Here is a 26359-nt window from a genome sequence, read left to right as displayed (position 1 = left end):
TTAATCCCGATCTTCTCAAATGTGAGTATTTACTTCACCTGTTTTACATTTTCAAACATACATGCACACGATTTGGCACTGTTGGTCGGCCAAAAAAAAGCAATTTTGACAAAGTGATTTCTAGCCCGTGATAAACACACCATTTGGTTAAATGATACAATTTGTTTTTAGTTAAAGCTCTAATTCATTTTGTCATTAAAATGAAAATATATTTTAGAGGGTAATTCTGCAGTATACTAATTTGCTGTGAAGAATTTGGCTGGAAAGAAAAGTGCAAAAAATGTCAGTCATTATTTTTACATTTTTTCCTCTTCAACAAACGACTAGATTTCCCCCTTGGAAGCAATATAAAGCAGTCTAACAGACTTTAGAAATGGTTCTAATAACTTGCTGTAAAATATACTAGACATTTTGTGTTTTAATGATGCTGATGAGAAGCTTACTACAAATACTGCTACAAAATCCTTCACATTTCAAACCCAAAACACCTGTTTTATAACTCACATGCGAGCTTAAATTTTCAAGGGGGTCATGAACGCATCACCGACCACGTGACTGGCTGCGGTGCGTAACGCAATGCTGCTTCAGGTACTAAATGCGATAGCCCGAGACGTATTATCGTGTACTACATACACAAATCATTTTTATTTTTTTTAAATGAACATAAACACAAACTAATGAAACTACAGGAAACATACTCGCATAACGGCCGTGAGTCTGAACCGAGACGTCAGCCAATAAGCGTCCAGCGCGACGTCTCCTCCCTCAACGACGTACGCTGCTCTCCCGGCAGTATGGCCGCCGTCCCGTAGCCGTCGGCGTGTCCTCTCTCAATAGTTTGCTGTTAGAGCTTTGCACTTTTTTTGTAGAACAATGTCCGCTGTACTTTTCCTGAGAAAGTCGCTAAGTGGGCTTCCGCCGGGTGCCGCTCGGCAGGCGGTCGCCGGCTGTTACCACACCGAGAAAGGTGTCTTCGGATACCGACCCAAAGAGCCGGAGAGACACCGCCACAAGTCACAGAGCGACCGCATAGCGGCACTGAATCAAGGTCAGAACGGGAGGTTAATTCGCTCTCAAAACAGCGTAACTAATTAACCACAACGTGCACGTCTGTAGCTTTAAATTTGTTTTGCTAAATTTAATCCCGTGGAACGGTTGCACACCTTCCAGCGGCGGAAGTTGACGCGTGTTTTTCGCGGGGAGGAGGCAGCTCATGATGACGGACCCATGTTGCTTCGCAGATCACGGCCTGGCCCGTCTGGTGGACGCATACAGAGCACATGGACACAAGGCTGCTAAGATTAACCCGCTGCAGCCTGAGCAGCCGGTGGCTGACAGCGTGCCGGAGATCAACATGCTGACCGGCACCATGACCGGAAGACTGCAGACCGCAGGTACGCGACAGCTGGGGCAGACATGCAGAAAGCATGCAGAAAGCATGCAGAATGTTAGGACATGTTGCATAGATTCTTAAATCAAGTACGACAGCAATGTAGAAAAGTCAAAAATCGTACTGATTCCTTATTAAAGGCATATCACCTTAATGTACTGAGGTTAAAATGCTTGCAGCTCAATATTAGCGTAGCGTCAAAATCAAGGTAAACATAGTTTAAACTATTTTATAGCATGTTGAGCATTTTTAATTTATTACATCATCATATTGTATCATTTCTATTTAAAGAAATGCATCAGAACTTGTGACTACACATATCAAATAAATACAACTTACAATCTGTAGTTGAGCATACATACATGAATTTAACATAAAAGCATGTAAAATTGTACATGGTTATAGCACCAACAATTTTCATGGTTAAAATAACTGCTGATATGTATGTGAATACGTTGCATGTAAATTGCATTCATTATAAACCAGCAGCTGCTATAACATTGTCCTTGATTAGATAAGATTATTATTATTGTTAACTGATCTAATTCCAGAGGAGCAGAACATCAAACGTGAACATGAACAACAGCAAAAATAATACACACTTCTGCCTCAGAAACCCACTTGTCTGGGACTCGTCACTCATTCGATGCTCCTCTGCAGGTCTGCAACACTTCGGCCGGGCGGAGGCGTCGGTGGAAGAGGTTCAGGCCTACCTGGAGGGAGCCTACTGTGGCAACCTGTCAGTGGAGACCAGCCAGCTGAGCAGCCTGGAGGAGAGGGAGTGGTTCGCCGACCGCTTCGAGGAGCTCAAGAAGGAGAGTTTCTCTGCGGAGGAAAGGAAGCAGCTGGCGAAGGTCATGCTGGAGTCCCAGGTAGGTCCAAGGCGAAAGGAGACGAGGCACAAAAAAACAATTGTATTATTTGTCACACCTTATCCTGTTTCGTATTTTTAATCCATCTGTTTCCTTACTTTTCTCTTCCCGCTTGCAGGAATTTGACCACTTTCTGGCCACCAAGTTTTCTACTGTGAAACGTTACGGGGGAGAAGGAGCAGAGAGCATGATGGGATTCTTCTATGAGCTTTTCCACCATTTGTCCCACAACGGAGTCACTGACGTCATCATCGGCATGCCTCATAGAGGAAGACTCAACCTGCTGACAGGCCTGCTGAAGTTCCCACCAGAGGTTAATCAGCCTTAGAGGGACTCCTTAATGAGACATGCACACTTTCAAATTACCCGTGACCTGCAGGGATAGGATGGTACTCGGCAGCACAAGTAAACAGAAAGCCACAGCCAGCTGCCAAAGGCTAAAGACGGGTACGCTAACTTCAAACGACACGCTTTGTTTCTCTCTTCAGCTCATGTTCCGGAAAATGCGCGGCCTCAGCGAGTTCCCCGACACCTCGCCCGCCACCGGCGACGTGCTCTCCCACCTCACCTCCTCGGTGGAGTTGGATTTCGGAGCCGCCAAACCAATTCACGTGACCATGCTGCCCAACCCTTCTCACCTGGAGGCGATCAACCCCGTGGCTCAGGGCAAAACCAGAGCCAGGCAGCAGCTCCGGCAAGAAGGAGACTATTCACCCGAAGACAACGCCCAGCCGGGGGACCAAGTCGTCTGTCTGCAGGTGCTCAAACACGCGCACGTGCAGCGAAGAACCACTATAGTCTGACATTAAAGCGACGCGTTTGGATGTTTTGAAGTGAAGCTGCACGATGAGCTCATCAGACCCGGGTTACCTGCACGGGATCCAAAAAGACATCCGATCCACCTCTGTTCTGTTCTCTTCTCCTCAGGTGCACGGCGACGGCGCTTTCCCCGGCCAAGGGGTCGTTCCAGAAACTCTGACCCTTTCAAACCTTCCTCACTACAGAGTCGGTGGGAGCATCCACCTGATTGTGAACAACCAAGTGGGTTACACCACTCCGTCCGAGCGAGGCCGATCCTCTTTGTACTGCAGTGATGTCGGTCAGTGAAGCGCGTCTAGATGTTCATGTGACTTGACCCGGATCGTGTATCCTGTTGTGATTCGGCGCTAATGCTCACATTTGTTCCACAGGGAAGATGGTGAACTGTGCCGTGATCCACGTGAACGGCGACGAGGCGGAGGACGTGCTGCGGGCCACTCGGCTGGCTGTGGAGTACCAGCGGCTTTTCAGGAAAGACGTCATCCTGGACCTGATCTGCTACCGTCAGTGGGGCCACAACGAGCTGGATGAGCCCTTCTTCACCAACCCGGCCATGTACAAGATCATCCGGTCGGTTTGAATTGACTTTGTTTACTTTGTGCCACAACAAACTCACCAAATAGACGCACCGGTTGCAAAAGAATTTCATTATGGGTTATGAGTCATTTCAGTGTTGCTAAAAATAAAAAGTATCCGTTCAGCCTGAAGGATGTAAGCACATTGTACAGTACTATATAAAGGTCATAAAAGTCTACCGTCCAAGACCTTGCTGGTGGACAAGAGTGTCTCTGTTTTTGTTACAAAGGTCAAAAGTAATTAATTCTTGAGTGTCATGCTAAAAAGACACCTACATGGAGTAATGATGAAGAGTTACCTGCACATCGGCATTAGTTGCTCGAAAATGAAATGTAACGACATTAGTTGTATTTCTCTGACATGGCATTTTGGTGTCTTTTAGGTTTCATTATGAGATTTTCACTTTTTCACAAAAAAGATTGTATTGAAAAACTGAATTTCCCACTAAGCACTTTTTGAATACTTGTAGGCAGATTATTTATTTCATCCCCCTACAGATATATTATAGATTGTATGTTGTTTTAAGTTAATAAAACGGATATTGTTGCATCCTCCCAGATCCCGGAAGAGCGTCCCGGACTCCTACTCGGACCGGCTGATCTCCGAGGGTCTGATGACCGAAGCGGAGCGCGACGAGATCAAGTCCAAGCACCACGGCATGCTCAACGACAAGCTGTCCCACGCGACCCAGTACAGCCCTCCGCCCACCAACCTGCAGGGCCGCTGGGCCCATCTGGTCGAGCCCCAGGCCCGAGTCACCACCTGGGACACTGGCGTCCCCGTTCCCCTGCTGCAATTTGTAGGAGTGAAATCTGTGGACATCCCGGAGCAGGTCCAGGTCCACAGCCACCTCAGAAAGACGCATGTGCAGGTGCGGCCGACGTTTCTGTCACACGGTCTACGGCCGACCTGGCAGCAGCTGGATGATGTTTTGTTTGTGCTTTTCTGTTTATGAACTCAGGCTCGGTTGCAAAAGTTGGAAGAAGGGACCAAACTGGACTGGTCCACAGCTGAGGCCTTGGCTTTCGGCTCCCTCCTGTCCCAAGGTCAGTGCTCAGCAGAAGAAGAAAAAAAATCCCTCAGGAAATGGATTTGTAGATTTCAAATTATTGCCGTTACAGGCTTCAACATTCGAATCAGCGGACAGGACGTCGGAAGAGGCACGTTCAGTCAGCGCCACGCCATGGTGGTGTGTCAGGACTCCAATGACATGTACATCCCTCTGAACCACATCAGCCATCAGCAGACCGGCTTCCTGGAGGTGAAACCCTGATCAACGATAATCCATCTAAAGGCATGACGCCATTGCGCCCTGTGACGTCTCCGTGTGCTCAGGTGTGCAACAGCCCGCTGTCTGAGGAGGCGGTGCTTGGATTCGAATACGGGATGAGCATCGCGCAGCCGAAGCTCCTTCCCATCTGGGAGGCTCAGTTTGGGGATTTCTTCAACGGCGCGCAGATCATCTTTGACACCTTCCTCACTGGAGGTCAGTAAAGCTGCGGCCCTGGCTTCCCCGTTCAGATTCACGGCGACCTCGTACCGCGGCTGTGAATGTTCACGCGTGAGATGTAGATCGGCTGTGTCGCCCCCCCCCCCCCCCCCCAGGTGAGGCCAAGTGGCTGCTGCAGAGCGGGATGGTGATCCTGCTGCCTCACGGCTACGACGGAGCCGGACCCGAGCACTCGTCCTGCCGCATGGAGCGCTTCCTTCAGGTCTGTGGGGCGCAAATGTAATCCATGTCAACATCCCAGCTTTTAACTAGCGCTAGGGAAAGAATATGCTAAACCTAGCTCTAATGCTACATTACTACCTAAAAACCAAACGCACACAAATGCCCCAAGTCCGCCCAAATCAGTCTTTCACGTTTAAGTGCTTTGTAAAAGTGTCTTGATGAGTCTGATTTTTGTGGATCTTTCTCTAATCACAGCTGCCGAACTACTTGTTGAAGTCCTGCAAGTTAACACACTGTTGAATCAATGATCTACCAAAACAGCCAGTTCAGAGGTCATCTTTTCTGTCCACCTACGTGGTTTCAATGTCAAATGCAAAATAAAACGAAATATAAACCGGTGTAATCCACGAGCAGTCAGCAGATGTAATGATTCTTAACTATACAGTTAACTAAAGACATTAAATCAATGCTGTCTTTTGATCGCTTTGATTGGGTTTTGTGTTGCGCTTCACATTCCCTGAACTGTAAATGATTGCTAACTGGTCCCGCTTGGTCTCTCAGATGTGTGACAGCAAAGAGGAGGGTGTGGACAGTGACTGTGTGAACATGGCTGTGGTCAACCCCACCACGTCTGCTCAGTACTTCCACCTGCTGAGGAGGCAGATGATCCGGAACTTCCGCAAGCCTCTCATTGTGGTTGGGCCCAAGATGCTGCTCAGATTTTCTGTGAGCGCCAACATTTCACTTATTTGTAACATCTTTTCACTTGGTATGTCCACGCACGTGGCTCAAGTGTGTGTGTGTGTGTGTGTGTTTTTTTTCTCAGGGGGCAGCGTCCAGTCTGACTGAACTGGCCCCAGGAACATCCTTCAGACCAGTGCTGGGTGACACTTCGGTCCCTGCAGAAAGGTAAAGATGTCGCAGCATTATGTGAAGTCCTCTGTTGTGGTGAAATATGTTTAATTAGTTTGAATATTTGATTCTAATGGCAGGGCTTCAGATGTCATCATTGTAGTATTCAGGGACTACTTATTGTTTTTTAAAAAGGTTTAACAAAAGCTGCTATTTTGTGGAAAAATGTTAAAGTACGACCCAATAAAGCCATGTTTTTGTTGCTCTGTGCAGCGTCCAGAAGGTGGTGCTGTGCTCGGGGAAGCATTACTACGCCCTCATGAAACAGAGGGAGACATCAGCAGCCAAGCAGAACACTGCTGTAGTTCGGGTGGAGGAGCTGTGTCCGTTCCCACTTGACGCTCTGCAGCAGGAGCTCAAAAAATACCCCAACGCCAAAGGTATTTGTGGGACCCCCCCCCCCCCCCGGCTTCACTGTTAGCGAGCTTACCCGCTATGAGAATGGCCACATGGGCATATATCTGCATGTATGTTAATATTATATCACTTAAAAACAAGTCACAGCCACTACAACGTGGCTGAAAAATATCAAAAGGCCAAAGTAACTTTTTCATTTAAATATCTTGAATAATTGTGAGTCCACAGAGTGTTTTACATGTATGTTCATGCTTGATGGTAATTCTTCCGGCCCGGTGTGGTTATCTGTAGGCTCTTTGTGTCCACTGTTCCTCTTTTCTGACATGCTTTGCATATACACCATGATTTCTGTCACAGTCACAGAAATGACAGTCTTCACTTTTCTTACCACATACTCAAAACCTTGGACAACTCACAAGGAAACCATGGATGCCGGTACATCCGTGTATGTGGTACTCACTGCAGGGTTTGTCTATTGTGTTTCTGTTATTTTGTCCTCCCTCTGTAGCTGAATGTGTGTCAATCCCGACTCTGAATGAACAAACCCCTTCATCTTGTTCTGCAGTCGTTGTCAACATCTTTCTCCTTACCCACAAAGCGTTGAATTTTGTGCTTTATTTAGTTAATCTTGTTTCTGCTCTTCTAACCATGTGCCACACAATGACATCACAGGAATGCAGTTTTCACAGACTGCTAAAATCCTGAAATTCCTGAGGGACTCTTCCCTCGGCCTGCTTGAAGAACTGAAACATGGCCCCAGGGTTTATTATTCATATGCTAAGAGACTTGAGCATCTGCTTCGGCTATTCAGATTTTAAATTGCACAACAATACGTAGGTTCTTCTTTTACCAGCCCAGCAGAGCACAACTTTATTCAATCGTCCGACCAGATGCTTCACAACAAAAAAATATCAATTTCAACCCACGATAATCATTTGAGAAGATATACGAATAATATAGTTTAAACATATTTTGAATTTTAGTTTCTTGCATAATTACTTGAGTCTGTGTGAGTTTCACTTTGGCTTCCTATTTTAGCTTTAGACTACTGAGGCCAATCCACATTCAGTGAGACGCCTCTCTAGTCTACATGAAAAGGTCACATGTTTGAGTCTTGTTCCCCTTTTTACTTTCACTGCAACTCATTTCAACTCCCCCCCCCTCCTCCTACAGAGTTTGTTTGGAGTCAGGAGGAGCCACAGAACATGGGTCCCTGGTCTTTTGTAGCGCCCCGCTTTGAGAAGCAGCTGGCCTGCAAGGTGAGCAGTTTTTCAAATAATATGATGTACAAAAAAACAAAAAAGAGAGTGGTTGAAGTAGCGCATACGAGACCTTCTCTTCCGTCTTCCTCAGCTGCGGTTAGTGAGCCGGCCGGCTCTGCCCGCCCCGGCTGTCGGCATCGGGACCCTCCATCACCAGCAGCAAGAGGCCATCCTCGCCGACACCTTCTCTTAAGACCCCACCCGACTGGAGACAAAACGATCAGCACCACACTACGTACTGGTATCTGCTCCGGCCCCTCGAACCATGGCCAGGAAACGTGCACTGCGGATACCAGGGACCTTTCTTCTTCTTTTTTCTTTTTTTAAACAGTGTACACTTAGAAAAAAAAGGGTTAATAATATTTCAAAAAAGTGTTAGAGAATGAATTATTGTGTTTATGGTTTTAAACTGGCTGAATGTTGTCGGCACACATTTCTAATTTAATCTCCTCTTCCTCTTATTTATGCTTTGTATTCTTTGTGTTTCGTGACAGCCACCGTGGTTCGGATGTGAATCGAGGCCTGAGACACAGTGTTTACGATGCATTTGTTTCCCGCACTGGAGATTATATCTTTCAGAAGCCATTCATGCAAATGTATGTTACACATAAGAGGAAGCCCAGTCGCCTGCATCGGAGGGTGAAAAGGTCCAATCGCTGCGTCCAGGTTCTCACCTTGCTGGCTCGGTCCCAGAAACAGTGGGATGATCATGAGTTCAAGTTGTGTCTTTTTACTGCTTTCATTCGATCTGCACTAGTCCATTTTTTTTCAACACTTCTTAACTGAACATATCAGTACAATGTATTGAATGTCTCAAGAACAGGGGTACTTAAACTAGATTTCTGAGGAAACACAAATGTGTTGTGACCGTTTTGATTGTTGCATGTTTATTCAGCATTGAATAGGATGTATGTAGATGTTTAAGAGTACAGATTTGGGCTAAAAGGTACATGATCATCTTCATTATCTGATCTTGGCTCAAACTGAAGACTTTAAATAAAACCTTAAATAATGTTAAAAAAATGGATTTTAAATGGAAATATTTTCAAATAAATCTATTTTCATGGTTATCGCGTGTGTTATTTCTCTAAGTACTTATACAGATGTTTGTAGTAACAGATTATTTTGATCGCTTCAAGTTAGAATCAGAGACCAAAGGTTAAGTTGTCCAATAATACAAATACATTACATCTTGTCGAATGTCAGTTAAGTTAGCAAGTCTCCGCGGGTTTAGGTTTGCACTCCTGTAATCTAATGCAGGCTCAACACGAGGCAGGCCTGTGCTGACTCAATCGCTGAGGAGCGCAGTCGTGTCCGACCTGTTCTGACGGCAAGCACACGTGGACCAACATTAACCTCCGGAGATCAGGGTGGCTGCAGCTGCTGTCCTCTAACCGCAGGACCCGGGGCATGAGGGGAAAGGCCGGGCTGTTGCCTAATGGAACAAGTGATCTGCCCTTAGTTTTGACAACAAGCCCCAGGATTTGTAGAGGCTCTTTTTCTGTGTTGTTGTAGTTTAATGATGTCACTTTGAAACGAATATCCAATATGCTACAAACAAAATAAATAGATTTGAAAAATTCTAATTGGCAATCTACAGGTAGCCCACAGACCTGATGGAAACATTCCTGTGTCTGTCTTTATATTCGTAGAATGCTCCTGGAAACTAGAGATGTTGTATCATCACCCCCTGCTGCTTCAAACAGCAACAAAACCACAACCATCATCTTTTTAATCCACACATTCTTCTTTCTTGTCAAAACTCCCTCTGGTCCCTGCTGCCAGTCCAGGCTGGAGAACCATTGCACTTAAATCACATATATGTGAATATCCTGCAGAATCTACAAGGCACATGGAAGAAAGTTTAAGGAACCGAGCCCCCCCCCCCCTCCCTAAAACCCCCCTCCAACCCCACAGCCCCATCGCTCCCAGCTACGCCCCTGTTTGTAGCAACAACAAAAAAATAACGGCGTGGGTTTTCAATGCATTCACAGCAGGAAAACACCGACTCTGATTCAGACCTGCAGAGCACCCCCCCCCCCCCCCCCCCACACACACACACACACACACACACAAGTGATTTGGTGCAATGCGAACACGTTAAGTCGTTTCATCGTGCTCGCTGTCGGATAAGACAGGCGGGGAGCAGCAACCTCCCACTCCTCCCATCGCCATAACAACCACAGGGCGGCACGCACCCACCCGACCTCAACTCACCGCATCGCCGCCTTGACACCCCCTCCCCCGAGGAGGAAGAGAGAGAGAGAGAGAGAGAGAGAGAGACTTGTTCCCTCCCCCTCCTCCTCCCTCCCCACGTTTACAGTGATCCGAGCAGCGGGGAAGCTCAGAGTCGGGATCCGCTGTACGTCAAGGAGATTAGTCAAATAACCTCTCCGGGTGTAGGACATACCCCTCCACCTCCTCCCGCCTCCCCCCACCCCCCCCTCTCGGGCTCGCCTGACTGCGCGGGCTGAGGACGCGACATGGTCTGACAAATAGTCAGGAAGCTCTTGGGGAAAAACACAAGTGCACTACTTTTTTTGTATTTCTCTCTCTTTCTCTCTCTCTCTTTTTATTGTTGTTGTTATTGTTGTGTCTCGATGGGACGACAGTTTTGATCCTACAGCAGCATCTTCATCATCTCCTCCTCCTCCTCCTCCTGGTCTCCCCACCCACCCGCCCCCCCCCCTCCCGGTGCGAAATGGCGAAAGAAAACGGCGAGTCCAGCGATGGATCTTGGAAAAAGAATGTCGACGATATCAAGAATATATTTGACTTCAAAGAAGTCCTCGGCACGTGAGTAACCCCCCCTCGCCCCCCCCCCCCGAAAAAACGCTACGGAACCTCGCGCGCGACTGTAAACTTTGTATCCAGTTGTTGCAGACGACAATGACGCCGACTCGACGGAGACGGAGACGCAGAGCACACTGACAGCTGTTGAATGTTCGGCGACGACTCGACGGCTAAACGAGACCCGTTTTTATTCTTTTGAACGAATCCCATTCAAGCCTCCGGTTAATTGTCGCGGGCGCGTGGACCGTGGTTCGTTCGTTTGCGAGGCGCGGCGTGTGAAGTGGTCGCGGCACGCGCGATGCCCCCCAACAGTTCATTCAAGAAACTACCGCGGCGGGGGTTTTTTTTGTTTTTTTTTGTTGTTGTTGGTCCGCGGATCAGATCGGAGCTGCAGCACAGGGCGGGCAGACATTTATTTTATTTATTTGTGTTTGGTGGGGAGGGGGGGGTGGTTTTCATGGGCCTATTCGCATACGCGTGTAACTGAAATCAACTCCCAATCTGTGGTCTTTTTCTTTCTTTCTTTTTTTTGGAGCTGGGGGAGAGGTTGGTTCGCAGAGACGCGTCACGTCTGGGTTCTACAGACTAAACACTGCGCCCGGGGACCACTCTGCTTAAAAAGTTCTTCTCTGGCCCCTCAGATCACGCAGGCATAAATTCCAGAGTTTATTTTGGTCCGCTGTTAGTGCTGCGTGACTTCGTGCGTCGTTTCTTCTGTGAACACGTTATTCTGCTGACAGAGATGCCCCCCCCCCCCACCCCCCTTTGAATGGAAGACCCCAAACTACTGAAAGTCTCAGGCCGATCTTGATCATAACTCTCTCTCTCAGTTTTGTCCACTAAAGACATGTCCGTCCTCCCCTTTTTTTTTAAATGAGAGGAATTTGTCATTCGGGGAAGTACCCTGTGTTGAGGATATGAAGGAGGGGGGGGGGCATCCCCCGGGGGAAATATGTTTGTTTGCTTCATTTGGACCCAGGCGGTGTCGAGGAGGCCCACGGCCGCCTTGTTTTGCAGCAAAGCTGTGCAGCAGATAAAATGATTGTTTTTGCTTGTTATACATTCTGCTGCATGTTGTGTGAACCCAACACCCTTTTGTGCTTCATCGTCTCCCTCTGTGCTTCTCAGGCACCGATCGGTGATTCACAAAGCGCGCTCTTCATCGCCTGTAGCCGACAGTCAGACATTCCTGCCCGGAGGCTGCTCTGATTTCCCCCGAGGCCTTCGTGCGCCTCTGAATAACGGCGGTGAATCACCCTGATCTGCTGTCCGCACAACGGGCCGGGTCAGAGGAGCGAGCACGCTCTCGCCCACGTCCATCGGCGCGCGGGGGGGGGGGGGGGGGGTGGGGCGGCGTGCTGAGGGTCCTCGTTCCTGGTTGACTCTGAGAGAGACCTCGTTGTGTCTTGATGGAGGGACGGTCCTCGCGGAGGAGCCGCGCGGCGGCTTTGCTCGGGGATTAAAAATGGACGGCGGAGGGGGGGTGTTGCTGAAAGGGAGGGAGATGTAGATTATCCTTCTTCTCCTTCTCTTCCTCCTCCGGTGTCAGCGACCACAGTTCAATGCTCCACACACAAACAAGTACTCAAGTACAACACTTAAAGTACAACTTTGAGGTACTTTTTTTCATATGACACTATATACTTCTGCTCAACATCACACAGATTAATCAGAATACCGTCAATAAATTGAAACCAGCTTTACCTCCACCATCTGGAACAATAAGCGCAGTGATAATGACACAATCTTAAGTCTAATTCTATGGAAGTAGATTTAGCTTTTTTACTTTGTAAGGTAATATTTTCACTTCTAACAGATTAGTGTCTGCATTGGGCTTTTGCTACGTTGACTCCGGTTAAGTGCGCATTGCACAAAGAATTGTTTCGAGGCCACACCGTGACGGATCAATCGGGCGTTGATCGGATTTTGGGGAGTAAGCCCGTGGCGGTGCTTCGGCCACACATCCTGCCCTCTTTTTTCTTTTCTTTTTTCTTGCATTAGCTACTGGGGCCTAACGAGATCTTCGTCACTGAAGACCTTTTTCCTACCTCACTGCTACTTTGCCTTGTGGCTAATTTCAGAGCCTTAAGCTGCTGATACTCTGTGGGAGCAAATTAAGTAACCTTCAGAGTCCCGGGTTGGCAGGTGTTGTAAATGTGCAGCAGGATGGGGCCCCGCTAGACTCAGAGTAGCCTCCAACGCCTACTGCTCCGATACCAGGGAGTTTTACTCCCCAATTTTCAGTATAATTGTCACTCATTAGAATCGTAACTGTGACAGAAAGCGATTAAGAAACTGTATTTAATGTCTGATATTTCCTATCGCCGCTAATACCTTTATTATCACGACCTTGTAAGCTGTCTATTTGGGCCAATAAATGACAAGTAAAGTCATCAGGGATATGTTCGTGCTCGCCTATTTAAACATTCTGCAGTTATGGAACATTATCATTCACTTTGAGTCATGTTTCTGTCCAGATGCTCAATTTAAGTACATTATTCTCTCTTTTCATCGCTCTGATTTAGTTCTCTACAACCCAGAGCTGGATCTCCGGCTCTTGAGCCGCTAAGTGTTCACCAGCTAATTGCAGATAGCGTATAAACTGGGTCTGGATCTGTGGCTGGAAAAAATGAATGGGAGAAGCGGTGACATTGAAAAGTAAAGCTGAGAGATGCTAAAATGCTCTGTAGAGCTGTCGCCATGTGAACCACCGTCAACAAAGAAATATTGATTTAGTAACAAATTTCACACTTCTGTGCCTTCACGCATTGTGTCGGGGGTTTGTGTGGTCTTTTCTTTACTTTAGTTGTTTTAAATACTTCATCCTTTTTACATCTATCTTCCCCCCCCGAACGAATAGATGGGTCTCTTCTTTTTGATAGTGAACTGACCCCCGGCTCTGACAAAGCTCTCGCTCGTGATGCATCGAAATGACCGCCTACCTTAATTGATCATTCTCAAAAAAAACGGCTCGCGTAGGGAGTAGGTCGGTTCCTTGAGGCAGGGGAAACTGGCAGCTAGGCAACTAGGATGTAGTCCTTGGTTGCTCCCTCTTCCCACCTCCACCACCACTTCCCTCCAGCTACACTGACTGTGGGTGGAGACACTTTGTCGTCGACCGTAACGATGGAGAGTCAAATAAGATAATGCGTAGTATGTGTGATGCTTTCCATTTGTAGCCATTACCCTCCCACCACAGTGAATGCCACAGTGTGCCGTCCTCTGCACTCAAGGGAGCTGAAGTGCACCAGACCGGCCCTGTATCAAAAGCGCAGGAAGCGATAATCGCCCCTATTAAAATAATTCGGCTTCTCTCCGACGAGGCCGATGTGATGCTTAGGACAGATTTCTGCCAAACATCCCCCCCCCCCCCCCGAGGCGATAGATGTGTCTCCTGTTTTCAGTTCTTCGTGGGTGGCAATGACTCTTGTCGCCCTGTAAACTGACCGTCTTTCTTGGTTTTGATCAACTGTCTCAAGTGCAAATTCCTGGAACGCAGCCGCAGGTCCGTGTGTGTTGTTTGGGTAATGGTTGCCAGCATCATTTGTTGGGACCGAGGGCTTCTGGATTTAATACAAAAACGTATTACTGGAGTTGATTTAACCCGATCGATGCTGTTTACCAAACGGAAGAAGAGAAAACCAGTGCCGACCGGTTTGGCTGCAGGAACCAGCGATGACCTTACTGCTGGGTACGGGTGGAAAGTGGTGTTCAGTAACGATTTCTGAAAGATGGAGGCAACATGTTTGGTATGGTCATTTGGCCTGAAAATGTATTTAGATTAATCAAAATTGGGTGACCGGATCGGTGGATTCTAGACGATGACACTAATAAAGCGAACATTGCACAAAGTAGCCCCCGTTTGCACAGCCTTTTTCAAAAAAAATGAGTTTAGCAGATGGTGGTGTGATATCTGTTTAACATGTTATTTTGTATTGTAATGAATTCATCTCATGTTTTCATATTATTTGTGTACACGTACATGTGTTTAGTAGAAACAGTGATCGTACCCAAGCCTGTTGAAGTTCATTTGGCCTGCATTCCTGCAAGCGTTGATGGCATAAAGTGGCGTGCTTCTGGTGAAAGCCGCCGCTGAACCGACGAAGGGTGACTTTGAGCGCTGCAGGTCGCACCACTCATTGCTCTACCTGGAATATCTGGTCCGGCTTCTCCATCCGACCTGGTGCGCGACGGGCCTCTGTGACGCATCGTGCACGAGAGGCTCCAGTGTGATTACTCGACACAGTAAAAAGAATGTCAAGAAGAAGGGGAAAAAAAAACACAACAAAACGATGACCTTTTATCGCTAAAGGACGACCGGCTGAGGTCGTGGCCCCCGAAGAAGTTGTCTGGTTTGTTTGAAACACAACTTGAGTTTGCATGTGCAGCCCCCGCCGCAGGTTTCACACCGAGCGCTGCAAACACACGTCAGTCAGGCCGTTCGCCCCGGCTGTCCTTCACACAGTGTGGTGATGTTGTGTGTGACACACACACACACACACACACACACCTCACACTGTCATCCAAGAGCCTTGACGAAGGAGCTCTCTGGCACTGAGAAGAACTTTAAAATTGAGATATTGTCATTCAAGCGAGTGAGTCATGCGCTGAGGTGATGGCTCAGACGCATTTTTGCAGCCAAGCGGATTCATCTTGCACAACCGAGTTGGTTTCGATTTAAGGGTGAGATGGAAGTTTCGCTCATCACTTAATGCTCCTCACCAGATCACACCGAGGAGGATCTCACACATGAATTTGTCGGTAGTGACAAAGGTGGGGGGGGGGGGGGTTTGAAGCGCACCAGTTAACCATCATTGTTCTCATCGTTTGTGATCATTTTCATTTTATCAATCATTTAGTCCGCGGAAAAGTAGTGAATTGTACATACATTCCGTATTCTACATGAGAAAGCACAACGCAACATTTTCTTTTCTTTTTTTTGAAAATGTATTTGTTGAAAAATGACACAAAATGCTGGTTGTGGACGTGTTCCCGTATCTCTGCATGTGTATATTTAAGTAGAGAGTGTGTATGTGTAGAGGGAGCATGTGGGCATCACCATATGTCTCCCTCACACCTTTTCCTTCCTGTGTGTGTGTGTGTGTGTGTGTGTGTGTGTGTGTGTGTGTGTGTGTGTGTGTGTGTGTGTGTGTGTGTGTGTGTGTGTGTGTGTGTGTGTGTGTGTGTGTGTGTGTGTGTGTGTGTGTGTGTGTGTGTGTGGAACGGATAGATCGATGCTCGCGGCGCTGTTTGTCGCTCTTCATGCATCAACGGTGCGAAGGGAAGCAACAGGGTTGGATTCTGTCGTTGTGTCATTCGCAGGAAGTGATGTTGCCGCATGTGAACGCGGTTAGCAGAGGGACCGAAATGGTGCTACGTGCTCGTGCCCCCCCCCCCCCTCCTCCCCCCCACCTCCAGGAGCTCACAGGTTTCCTGTGGTTTCTGTCATTGTGTTCTCCTGCTGCAGAAAGCGTGCTCTGAAAAAGAAAGAACAATAATTCTCTCTCCTCCTGTATGCACGACCGGGGGACGTTGGCTTCATGAGCTGAAGAGAATTGAGGCCCGTGGTTCTCACGGCAACAGCGGCGGTGGGGAGATGCTGGCGTGACAGGCCGTGAATTTACATACTGTCCCACATCGCGTGTCCGAGTAAAGGTTGGAGTCGGAGGGCCGTGCGCTCTGAGCCCCCTCGGTTTGTCTGAGTGTGTTCAACCTCATCACACCCGGGGGCAGGACTTTGCGACCCGGTAGTGTGTGTGTGTGTGTGTGTGTGTGTGTCACACATACACACACACATGTGGAGTGAGGGATTAGCTTGGATTTGATGGCCTCGGTGGGACTCGGTGCAGCGAGTGGAGTTATATTTTTGATTACACTCTGGGCACATAATGGACCTTTTTGATGTTGGCCATCTTTCTTTTTGTAAGGCTGCGGATCACTTAAGATGTGTAATCTTCCTTTCCCTTTTGTGTAACCGTAGACCTTTCAACAGCTTATTTCTGCAATTAAAGATTTTGTCAGAAACGGTCGAAATTGTAATTTGAGATTACTTAATAGATAATGGTGGGTTAGAAGGTGATTGCTCTTTATATAATACCTTTTGTCACTGTTGCATTGTAGGTATAATTAAAAAGGATTTCAGTGAAAAGCAAGCAAGACAATCTCACAGACACACAACAAGAAATGGATTGAAATTGGCACAAAAAACATCTTGGATCAAAATCTTAAATGTCAGAATTATTTTAGTTAGAACTTATTGTTACATACTGTGTTTAACTCATTACATACTGTATGTTCATAGTGCATTTTGCTGTACAGGTCTCGCAATACATTTATTGATTGATAATTAAGATAAAGTTGCACAAAATAAAACATTTATTTCTCTCAGAACTAAAAAGGGACAGTATAATAAAATATAAAACCACTGAGCTGCAGTTGACAATTTATATAACGCTATAAAAAGAAACCTGTTTTTCCAAACAGAAGAGTTGATCAAGGATTCATTGGCTGCAGTTGGACTCTCGACCGTTTGGCCTCAGGCTCAGTTTTACTATTTCATGTCTCATGTTGATAAGTTGGCGCAAACAAGCTTCTTGACTTAATCAGCGTATCAAGGATCTCTTTTTCGGGTCACAGTAGTTGTTTTGCTTCCCGTGAAAACGACCCTCAGAGTTCCAAATCTAACTACCCTTTTTTTTTTTTTTTTTCATGTTCACGTTAAGCCCTTGTGCAAAAAGGTGGAAAATAAAATACAGAAAGGAGTGTGGAGAGCAATCACGCTGCCTCCTCAGCGAGATTTATTAAGTGTGGTATCATAGCAACAGATGCAGATTGCTTGAGCAAATATTCCCCTCAATTCTGTATTTGTTTTTAAAGGGCTCTCGTGTGCGGGGACAGATGTTCAGAGGAAGACACGCTATCTGCCGTCCTAAATGTGTGTGTGTGTGTGTGTGTGTTGTTTTTTAGTTTTTTAGTTTTTTTTTTAGAGGTTTTAAAAGTGTTTGCCGTGCTTTTTGGCGGCACACGAGCCCCGAGCGTAAGCCAACACGAGCGGCTGTTGGCCATAGTCGGGGACTTGGCCTGTTCTCAGCAAATATTCACAGTTTTCTGTTTGTGTACTCTGGCTTCTCCGCCTCCGAGTGCCCTTTATCTACTCACCGACGATAGGGTTTCTGTGTCAATATTGGCCCGAGCGAATGTGCACAACTGACATGTTTCTCTCTCTCTCTCTCTCTCTCTCAGCGGTGCGTTTTCCGAAGTGGTGATGGCTCGGGAGAAGGCCACGGGAAAGATGGTGGCAATCAAGTGCATCCCGAAAAAAGCGCTGAAGGGAAAGGAGACGAGTATCGAGAATGAGATCGCAGTGCTCAGGAAGTAGGTACCGCGTGGCTCAGCCGCGGGGGGGTGGGGGGGGAGGTTGCAGAAGAAGGAGGCCGCTTTAGAAAAAGTGGGGTCGGCACCTCGCAGCGTCTTCGGGGGGGGGGAGTTTAGAGCTGCTGAGTTTATTAAACAGCCGTTGTCAGGCTTAAGTGACTTACTTGTCGGATCTCATCTATCCACCATTTTGGGTCTTCACAATGTACACACACACACACACACACACACACACACACACACACACACACTAACAATCCATCCTCCTCCGGGGCCGGATGGTTGATTTCCCCGGAGAAGCTCGGTTATCAGTCACTCTTGAAGTGAGCTCGACAGTTGTTGGGTGTAGTTGCCTTGGTTACAGTTGCTACCCTTTTGACTCCCTCCACTTTTCTTGCTGTTTTATTGTTTCATCACCTTTTTTTCTTCCCCCTCCCTCTCTTCGCACTCGTTACTCTGCTGTGTTAGTTGACTGAAACCTCTTTTTCGTTCAGGACTTCTCTCTGAAGGGAAGTTTTCAAGGTTGCTTTAGCCCTTTGAGATTCTCCCTCCTCCTCCTCTTCCACTCCCACCTTTTCCCTTTCAGCTACCTGCCCTTGTGAACACGCTCTGTCATCTGCATGTCTCCATGGAGAGGTTTTTTTTTTTTTTTTTTTGTAAAACCTTGTTTGGTTGCCTGGACACAGACTCCCAGCTTCTTTTCTTCAGGTGCCCCTCCACATGGTGTCGTCCCACCCCTCCATCCCACGCAAAAGCTTCTCCCTTGTGTAAAAGACACACTTTCCCAGCCTGAATTTCAACAAGCATGAATATACACGTGTGCCCAATCAACCAGTGTGATTACAAAATGCTGCTAAATAAGGCAACAAAAGAGAAACCTTTTTTTTCTCCTGTTGGCAGGGCATCATTTAAAATGAAGAGGAGGCTAATCGCTCCTCATTAAAGAACTGTGGTGAAATGAGCCGAGGCTGACAACAAGCAAAGTGAATTTTATGTCCTCCCTCTGCAGGATAAAGCATGAGAATATTGTGGCTCTGGAGGACATCTACGAGAGCTCAAACCACTTGTACCTCATAATGCAGCTGTGAGTACATCAACCCATCATTTAGTTTGGCTTAGCTCTCTGTCTCCCACTTTGATAATGTGTTGTTTTTTCCCGTCTTTAATGTGTCCTTGTGGAAGATTGCTACCACTTTAATATCTGTGGCAGAGGATGAGTGGCGGATTTTACTGAAGTATTATTATTATTGTTATTATCTCATTTGAGTCACAGAACGAGCCTCCTGGTTTTCGATGTGCCGCAGGTATTTTCATGCAAGAATATAATGTCCGATGCACGATACAAGGTATTTCATTAAATGCTAGAAATCACACAAAAAAAGATAACACATTTTCGTTGATATATAATAATTTTGTTGAATAATAACATTATTCTGGAGAACTACAACTGATAATACCATTTTTTTATTTCAGTTTATGTCTTACAAATTCAGCAAGCCACATCCCCCTCCACATGGCACGTGCTTCTTTACACTTAAATTAAACACATGCTGCGGGGCTATGTTTTTATTGTATACAGGTACAAAAGCATGCTTAACTGTCTCCAGCCCTTATGCAAAGCTAAGCTAACTGTCGGCTGGCCTCATGTGTACTGTTGTCTCTCTTTTCAGCACCGAAGTGAATCTTAAGCTCACAATGCTTAAGCTTCACGTTAAGTCAAGTATGTCACAGCTATTGATTTTACTGTTTATTCCTCAAGGACAAAGTTTAAAGGGTTGCTTGAACGTGTGAAGGTGTGAAAAGCTTGCGAATCCAATCGATTCTTGTACTGAATGAGGTATTTCTATTATGTTGTCGGTAATAATACATTGCTTTTAGGAAGCACACCTGGTACCAACGGCAAATAGAAGTCAGCCAAACTACTTTTTATATTCAGTGTGGGGACATTAAAGCAATCATTTGGGATCTGCTAATATCAAAATGCACCTGGCAGTTTCCAAATAACTTGTCTGTGTCCTGCAGGGTGTCTGGAGGCGAGCTGTTCGACCGCATCGTAGAGAAAGGGTTCTACACAGAGATGGATGCCAGCCGGCTCATTCGACAGGTTTTGGATGCAGTCAACTACCTGCACTCTCTGGGCATAGTGCACCGAGACCTAAAGGTACAATATGTGACTTCACTGGGGGGTTATGATATAACCGGAGCGCGTCATGGGGTTCACCCACAGATGTTAAACTAAAGGGATCTTCCCACTCTGAGGAAACTCATGCTGCCTCTCGGCTGAGCTGTCCAACTCTTGACGGGCAAATCCAAGGGATTTAGTTTCTCATTTTGTCTCTGGATCTTCCGCCACGAATCCACACAATGAACACACACACACACGCGCGCACCAATACAATTTTTACAAGCTCTGTTCCTCTTCTATCCAGCCGGAGAACCTGCTGTACTTCAGTCCCCACGATGAATCAAAAATCATGATCAGTGACTTTGGCTTATCAAAGATGGAGGGAACGGGTGACGTGATGGCCACCGCCTGTGGGACTCCAGGATACGTTGGTGAGGACACCCTCTGAGCTCTGGAAACATCCTCTGAGATAATTAGATGAGCTAGTTGGCAACACATGATCTTATCTAATCGGGCCAGAAGCCGCAGGTCAACCATAGCCATCTGCTACGGGCCAACCAACCACCATTTACATTCTTCTTCAGCTTCTGTGTCATTGAAGGGTCAAAACAATACATGGGTATTAGTTTTTCTGACCATTTGAAAAATAAATAATCATTTCATTGTTTCAGCTCCTGAGGTTCTGGCTCAGAAGCCCTACAGTAAAGCTGTGGACTGCTGGTCCATTGGGGTCATCGCTTATATTCTGTAAGTGTTGACTTTTAATTATAAATACTGTCATTACCCGAAGCTTTACACCATATTTCAATGTATTGCTGCTGTCGTTTTTTCATGTAAACCTATCAAGAGATTAGAAAGCTAAGCTATAAGCTTTGGACACGGATTAAAAAGTAAAAGTATTGAAAAGACAAACAAGAACCGATGTAATTCGTTTTTTTATCCTGAGGAGAACAGGTGAACATTTTTGCCATCTTTACCAGCAACAGTTGATGAGATATTACACTTACAATAAAAAATTCTCTTGTAGGAGCTGGACGTACAGGCAAACAATAACCAAAATGATTCAGACTTGAATGTGTCTCCAAAGTGTCATGGGGGCCGTAGTCTGGACCAAAGATGTGTATTCATCAGTGGACTGAAAGTCCTTTTGGGGCTCACCTTAGCGAGGCCGGAATGATAAAATGCATAAAAACATTAATAAGATGAAAACACATCCTGAAACAATCTACGATATAACACCTAAAAAAAAGCAGTCAAAATCAAACCCGACATCCACCATTTGACCGGTGATGATTCCCACAGCGAATGTTCTTATTTTGTAGACCCTGTAAAGCTTTCAGTGTTTCAGTGCATGAAGTAAGTGGTCTTGCTGGATAGCGAAGGGAAAGTCCCTCCTCTCGTTATCCATTCGTTAGGTGTGAGACATTTTTACGGTAATCGCATGGAAGAGTTCCCAAAGCCCTCGCCAAAGAGCCTGTTCCTTAAACAAGTTGAGAATCTAAATCTGCAGGTTGCTTGTCATTTTTTCTTCACATCGTGTGAGAATATAAACCGCTCTCTTCTTTTTTTTTTTCTTTCCCTCTTAGCCTCCATGTAGTCTCTGTAATCCCTCTGAACCGTCTCCTGCAGTTTGCTAAAGGAAAAACTCAAAGGGCCAGTGAATGAGATTATGCCCCAGTAAATCCTTTTTTCTATTTGGGTTAAAGTTCGCGCCATAAGCTCGATATCGGCACTCGCACAAATTGTTGTTGTGTAACCATGTTCGTGTTTCCAGGCTGTGTGGTTACCCTCCGTTCTACGACGAGAACGATTCAAAGCTCTTTGAGCAGATTCTCAAGGCCGACTATGAGTTTGACGCACCGTACTGGGACGACATATCAGACTCCGGTGAGCTATGACGTGTGTGTTTGTGTGTGTCTGTGTGTTTGTTTTTAGAATATATGCGAAGGAACCCATTATTTTCAAATTAGTATCATAAGTGATTTATGAAAGCGTTATTAGACAAGTCAGGAATTTAATTAATAGGCCTGCAGGTAGATGAATAGCCTAGTTTACATATAACCTAATTTATAAAATTTGTTTTATTTTTGTAATTCTATTTATCTTTCTGGCTTATTTACCTCTTTTGGGGTCTTGAAACATTTCTTCCATCTCTTGCTTAAATATGAACTAACTAGTAAATATTTAATCACACTGTGTGTAACATCACCCAAAACCCCCACAATTAGGGGCCAGCGTTTTCATCTAGCTACAAAGATGTATGTAACTCAGGTTAGTATGACATGAAACTCCACTGGTCCGTGCAGGGGGGTTCAATCATCCACATGCGGGATGCTACAGTAGCATCAGCGTATAAACCCGTGTAACAGTAGAGAAGTAGTGAGATCACAGCTGCACGGTGTCCAACAATCCAACAAGCACCCCTTGTTACGTGGACTTCTTTTTTTATATATTTATTTACGGACAACCTATTATTGCATTCATTTTCAATTAATAATATCACATAATTAGTCTAAGGCATAACTTTGATTATTTTGGTCAGAAGGTCAGCTAAACATGTGTTTTTTTTATGGGGATCCATACACTGAAAGAAATGGAGAAACATGTTCATGACAATGCATACTGTAGGTATTTAAAATGATTTAAATTTAATTTGACCATTATTTCAAGGAAATTCCCTTGGAAATCAGCCACGTCTTCTAACCTCCACACATTTGTAACATTTCCTGGTTCTGTTTATTATGTCAGTAGAACATGATTTCTATTTTCTCTATAACTAGAACAAAATTACCCGTCTCAATTCCTCATTTCCCTCCACAGCCAAAGACTTTATCAGCTGCCTCATGGAGAAGGACCCAGAGAAGAGATTCATATGTGACCAGGCTCTTCAGCACCCTTGGTGAGAAACTGCCCGTCGCGCACCGCGCCGCAGCCCAACCACGCAGACACAGGGAACCACGCGCATTTCGGGCGTGACTAAACCACAGTGTGACGCAGCTCGCCGGGGCTCACGCATTTGTCACGGAGAAAATGTCCTCCCACTGTCATCTGTCGCCACGTAGCTCCGAGGCGCGAACCCACCTCTGCTCGGCGCCGCCAGCCCTCAGAGAGAGAGAGAGAGAGATCCGCTGAATAAATGGCTGCCTATTAGTGGCTGGTATCCTGAAGGATCCTTGAAGAATGCGGAAGCTTTAATGAACAATTATGATGTCTTCCCAGGCCCCGAGCCGGAGCTAATGAGAGCAAGCGGGGCGGGGGGGGGGGGGGGGGGCGTGGTGCCGCTGTCTCTGGGCGAGGTGGCCAGTATGGATCGCTCTGTTAGCCCTTAATGGGCCTTTTGGGGTCCTGGGCGGGTCGGGCCGCTTATACAAATACGGGGTTTGTCACAGCAGTGTGAGAAGCAGATGTTATGATGAATGCGACGGAGCGGGATGCAGCGTGCGAGCTACGGCAGAAACACGGCATCCATCAATCAGAGATGTTGTAGCAGAATGAAAATAAATGACCCGTGCAAATTGGAAAAAAACAACAACAGCAGCAGCAGGATGAGCAGGAGGATTCTCAGAGGTTTTACAGATACAAATATAAACCATTTGGCGGATGCTGTGTTTGTGTCAATATTCATTTGCATAATCTAAAACTTGACTTTAATTTTCAGGATTGCCGGAGACACCGCTCTACGCAAGAACATCCACGAATCCGTCAGTCGACAGATGCGGAAAAACTTTGCCAAAAGCAAATGGAGGGTGAGCGCGCGACACTTAATCAGACACCCGGATACACCCTCCGTTTCTCTGACCTGTCAGAAACCCCCCAGTGGACGACGGCCTGTTTATTGCACGTGTCCGTTTTCCACAGCAAGCCTTCAACGCCACGGCCGTGGTCCGCCACATGAGGCGCCTGCAGCTGGGCACCAGCTTCGGCAGCAGCGTCCACAACAACAACAACAACGCCGCGTCCGGCCCCCAGAGCCGCGCTCCGGCCAAGAGCCAGTCGGTGGACTGCGCCCCGCTTTCCCTGAAGGACGGTGAGTGACGCCTCGGTGACACAAACATGTCAGCTGAGCTCCGATCACTCCGCTGCCCTCCTTTTTTCGTCGAGGCGATTGGAAGCGGTTTAAAAAGCGACGCTGATTCGGCATGAGCCACGTGGGCACCACAATAAACGTGTATATATTCCTCCCTCAGGCTCTCCAATAGAACCCCTGCCCTCTGCTGTCAAAGTGTGCGCCCAGGACCCCGGCCCCGCCCCCCCCGCCCCCGGCGCCGCACTGGAGGAGCCGCCCGCGGTGGCCGAGCCGCCGCGCCCGCGCCCCTCCACCGTCACGGTCATCCACACCGGGACTAAATGACGCCAGGTGCCGCGGGAGGTGAGCTGGGAGACCACGGAGCTTTGAGACGGGGGGGGGACGCCACCCCGTCCCTCCCTCCCTCCCCAGGCCTCGACGCCGTCGCCCAGTTTGCTCGTCCCGCGGCCTCCCACCTGTTTCTGCCAACCACGGGAGGAGTTTTGAGGAGCGTTGGCTCAGCCCGGCAGCCCCCACACCCCAACTCCCCCCCCACACCCCCCCTCTCAGTACAGAGGGGAAGATGCTCACCAGAAGTGGTTATTGTGGAGGCCGTAGTCCACCTGATGAATCGTGGTTGTTTGGCAGAGAAAGCAGGAGGTTGGGGAGCGCCACGCTGATGGGAACACTTTATTGACGCTGCTATCCGTTTAGACTGCGAGTGTCCTAAGAAAGGGACACTCCTCGGTATGCCTTGTGTAAATACCTGGAAATGTTGAATGGTGTCATGTTACGCTGCGGTAAATAATTGTGACATCATCTGTGCTCTGTTCTTAGTTTTTGTTGTTTGGACAGCGCTTCATTTACTTTGCTGTGCTGTTCGTTACAATTGCGCCCAACAGTGTGACGGTATGCTTTACCTCTTTGCTTTTAAAGTGTGTGTGTGTGTGTGTGTGTGTGAACAGGAAACAGCAGGACGACGACGTGCTTCAATCACGGCTGTGATGCCTGAGAGAGCCGGTGCATTGCACTAATGTATTGGATTATTTATTTTCTTATAATACATATTATCACTTTTGTAAAATATGTGTAAATGTGCTATTAGAGAGGACTGGAGTCTATTGAATGATGAAGAATCTAATTGTTGTTACTCTGTAATTGGTGTTTGATCTGATGAACAGGTTTTTTGGACGTAACTGTGAACTCCTCGTTGACCACAGGGGGGCAACCATGAGTGTTGTTGCCATGTGACCAGTTCTCAGGGATGAGCTCCAACATGAAGCCAAAACCCTCTCACCTCTGAGGAGGCCGATGAAATGGTTGGAACCTCCAGTTACTGCATGTTATTCTGATGTGCCATCAATGTTCTTCTTTAAACCCCTCATGATTGACAGTATGGTAATGGTACTTGTACTGAATGTATTGTTTTCCCGTTAAAACCCAGAATCAAATTGGGAATTAAAGATGACCGTGTTCATCACAAAGTGAGCGGAAAAACAACAAATTAATGCAAATGTATATTCATAATGGATTCCCCAGAGCAGAATTCCTTTGCTGTGTTGGGTCCAGTAGTCGTACTATCGTGCTGTGCTTCCGCTCATGCAGTGGCTGGTCTGAGAACAGCTCTCTCTCTCTCTCTCTCTCTCTCTCTGTGTGTTTGATCACTGTACTTTCATACCAGCCTGTTGAATTCAGCACAAAGACTCTCTTTCTCGCTCCAGAGGCTTCCCATACACAGAGAAAATAAGGTATCTGTCTTAGAGGGTTCTCTGTGCTACCTCTTATTTAATTTAAAATCACTTAATTTGAATGGAAAAAAAAGAACTCCTCTAAAATATGTCCAATATTGAGGGCTTTGTCATATTGAATTGTCTAAAATGCTGTGATGAATATTGACATCTACTTATTGTAAATTTAAAGCTCAACAACAGTTAGCTCGGGTCTTGAGTGTTAATCTATATTTTGTCTTCCCCTTTATATTTCCCTTCCAAAAAAGCATCAGCAGGAATCAGAAATGTGACGCATTGCGAGCTCCTCAGTTTGCATGTATGACATATTGTTGCAGAAATGTGCTTTGGAGTTTTAGAGGCTAATGTATTAAAATAGACGCATGCATGAGTTGTTGCTTCTTGACGGGGGAGTAAATGGTCAAATTATTTCAGTTTGTACACATTTATTACAATAAAAATACAGTTTTTTTT

General features: G+C 46.6%; 2 protein-coding genes across 2 annotated transcripts; both read left to right on the top strand.

Annotated features, from left to right (window-relative positions):
* Window positions 1-358: 358 nt before the first annotated feature.
* Window positions 359-8629, top strand: dhtkd1 (dehydrogenase E1 and transketolase domain containing 1). Its single transcript, XM_037451700.2, has 17 exons — window positions 359-1048; window positions 1242-1394; window positions 2051-2262; window positions 2381-2575; window positions 2751-3020; window positions 3190-3361; window positions 3453-3651; window positions 4216-4528; window positions 4619-4703; window positions 4779-4918; window positions 4993-5143; window positions 5263-5369; window positions 5891-6055; window positions 6156-6238; window positions 6455-6621; window positions 7772-7857; window positions 7952-8629. The coding sequence occupies exons 1-17, from the start codon at window positions 874-876 to the stop codon at window positions 8051-8053; spliced, it is 2775 nt and encodes a 924-aa protein (XP_037307597.2). The 5' UTR covers window positions 359-873; the 3' UTR covers window positions 8054-8629.
* A 1546-nt stretch (window positions 8630-10175) lies between these two features.
* camk1db (calcium/calmodulin-dependent protein kinase 1Db) lies at window positions 10176-26356 on the top strand. The gene is made up of 11 exons (XM_037451871.2): window positions 10176-10656; window positions 17896-18027; window positions 19037-19111; window positions 20050-20188; window positions 20457-20583; window positions 20824-20899; window positions 21927-22039; window positions 22973-23051; window positions 23811-23898; window positions 24011-24179; window positions 24340-26356. The coding sequence occupies exons 1-11, from the start codon at window positions 10562-10564 to the stop codon at window positions 24501-24503; spliced, it is 1257 nt and encodes a 418-aa protein (XP_037307768.1). The 5' UTR covers window positions 10176-10561; the 3' UTR covers window positions 24504-26356.
* Window positions 26357-26359: the final 3 nt, after the last annotated feature.

Source organism: Pungitius pungitius, chromosome 6, assembly GCF_949316345.1.
Source record: "Pungitius pungitius chromosome 6, fPunPun2.1, whole genome shotgun sequence".
NCBI classification, from domain to species: domain Eukaryota; kingdom Metazoa; phylum Chordata; class Actinopteri; order Perciformes; family Gasterosteidae; genus Pungitius; species Pungitius pungitius.
The sequence above is the reverse complement of the archived record's forward strand: the minus strand, read 5'-3'. Positions and strand labels throughout refer to the sequence as shown.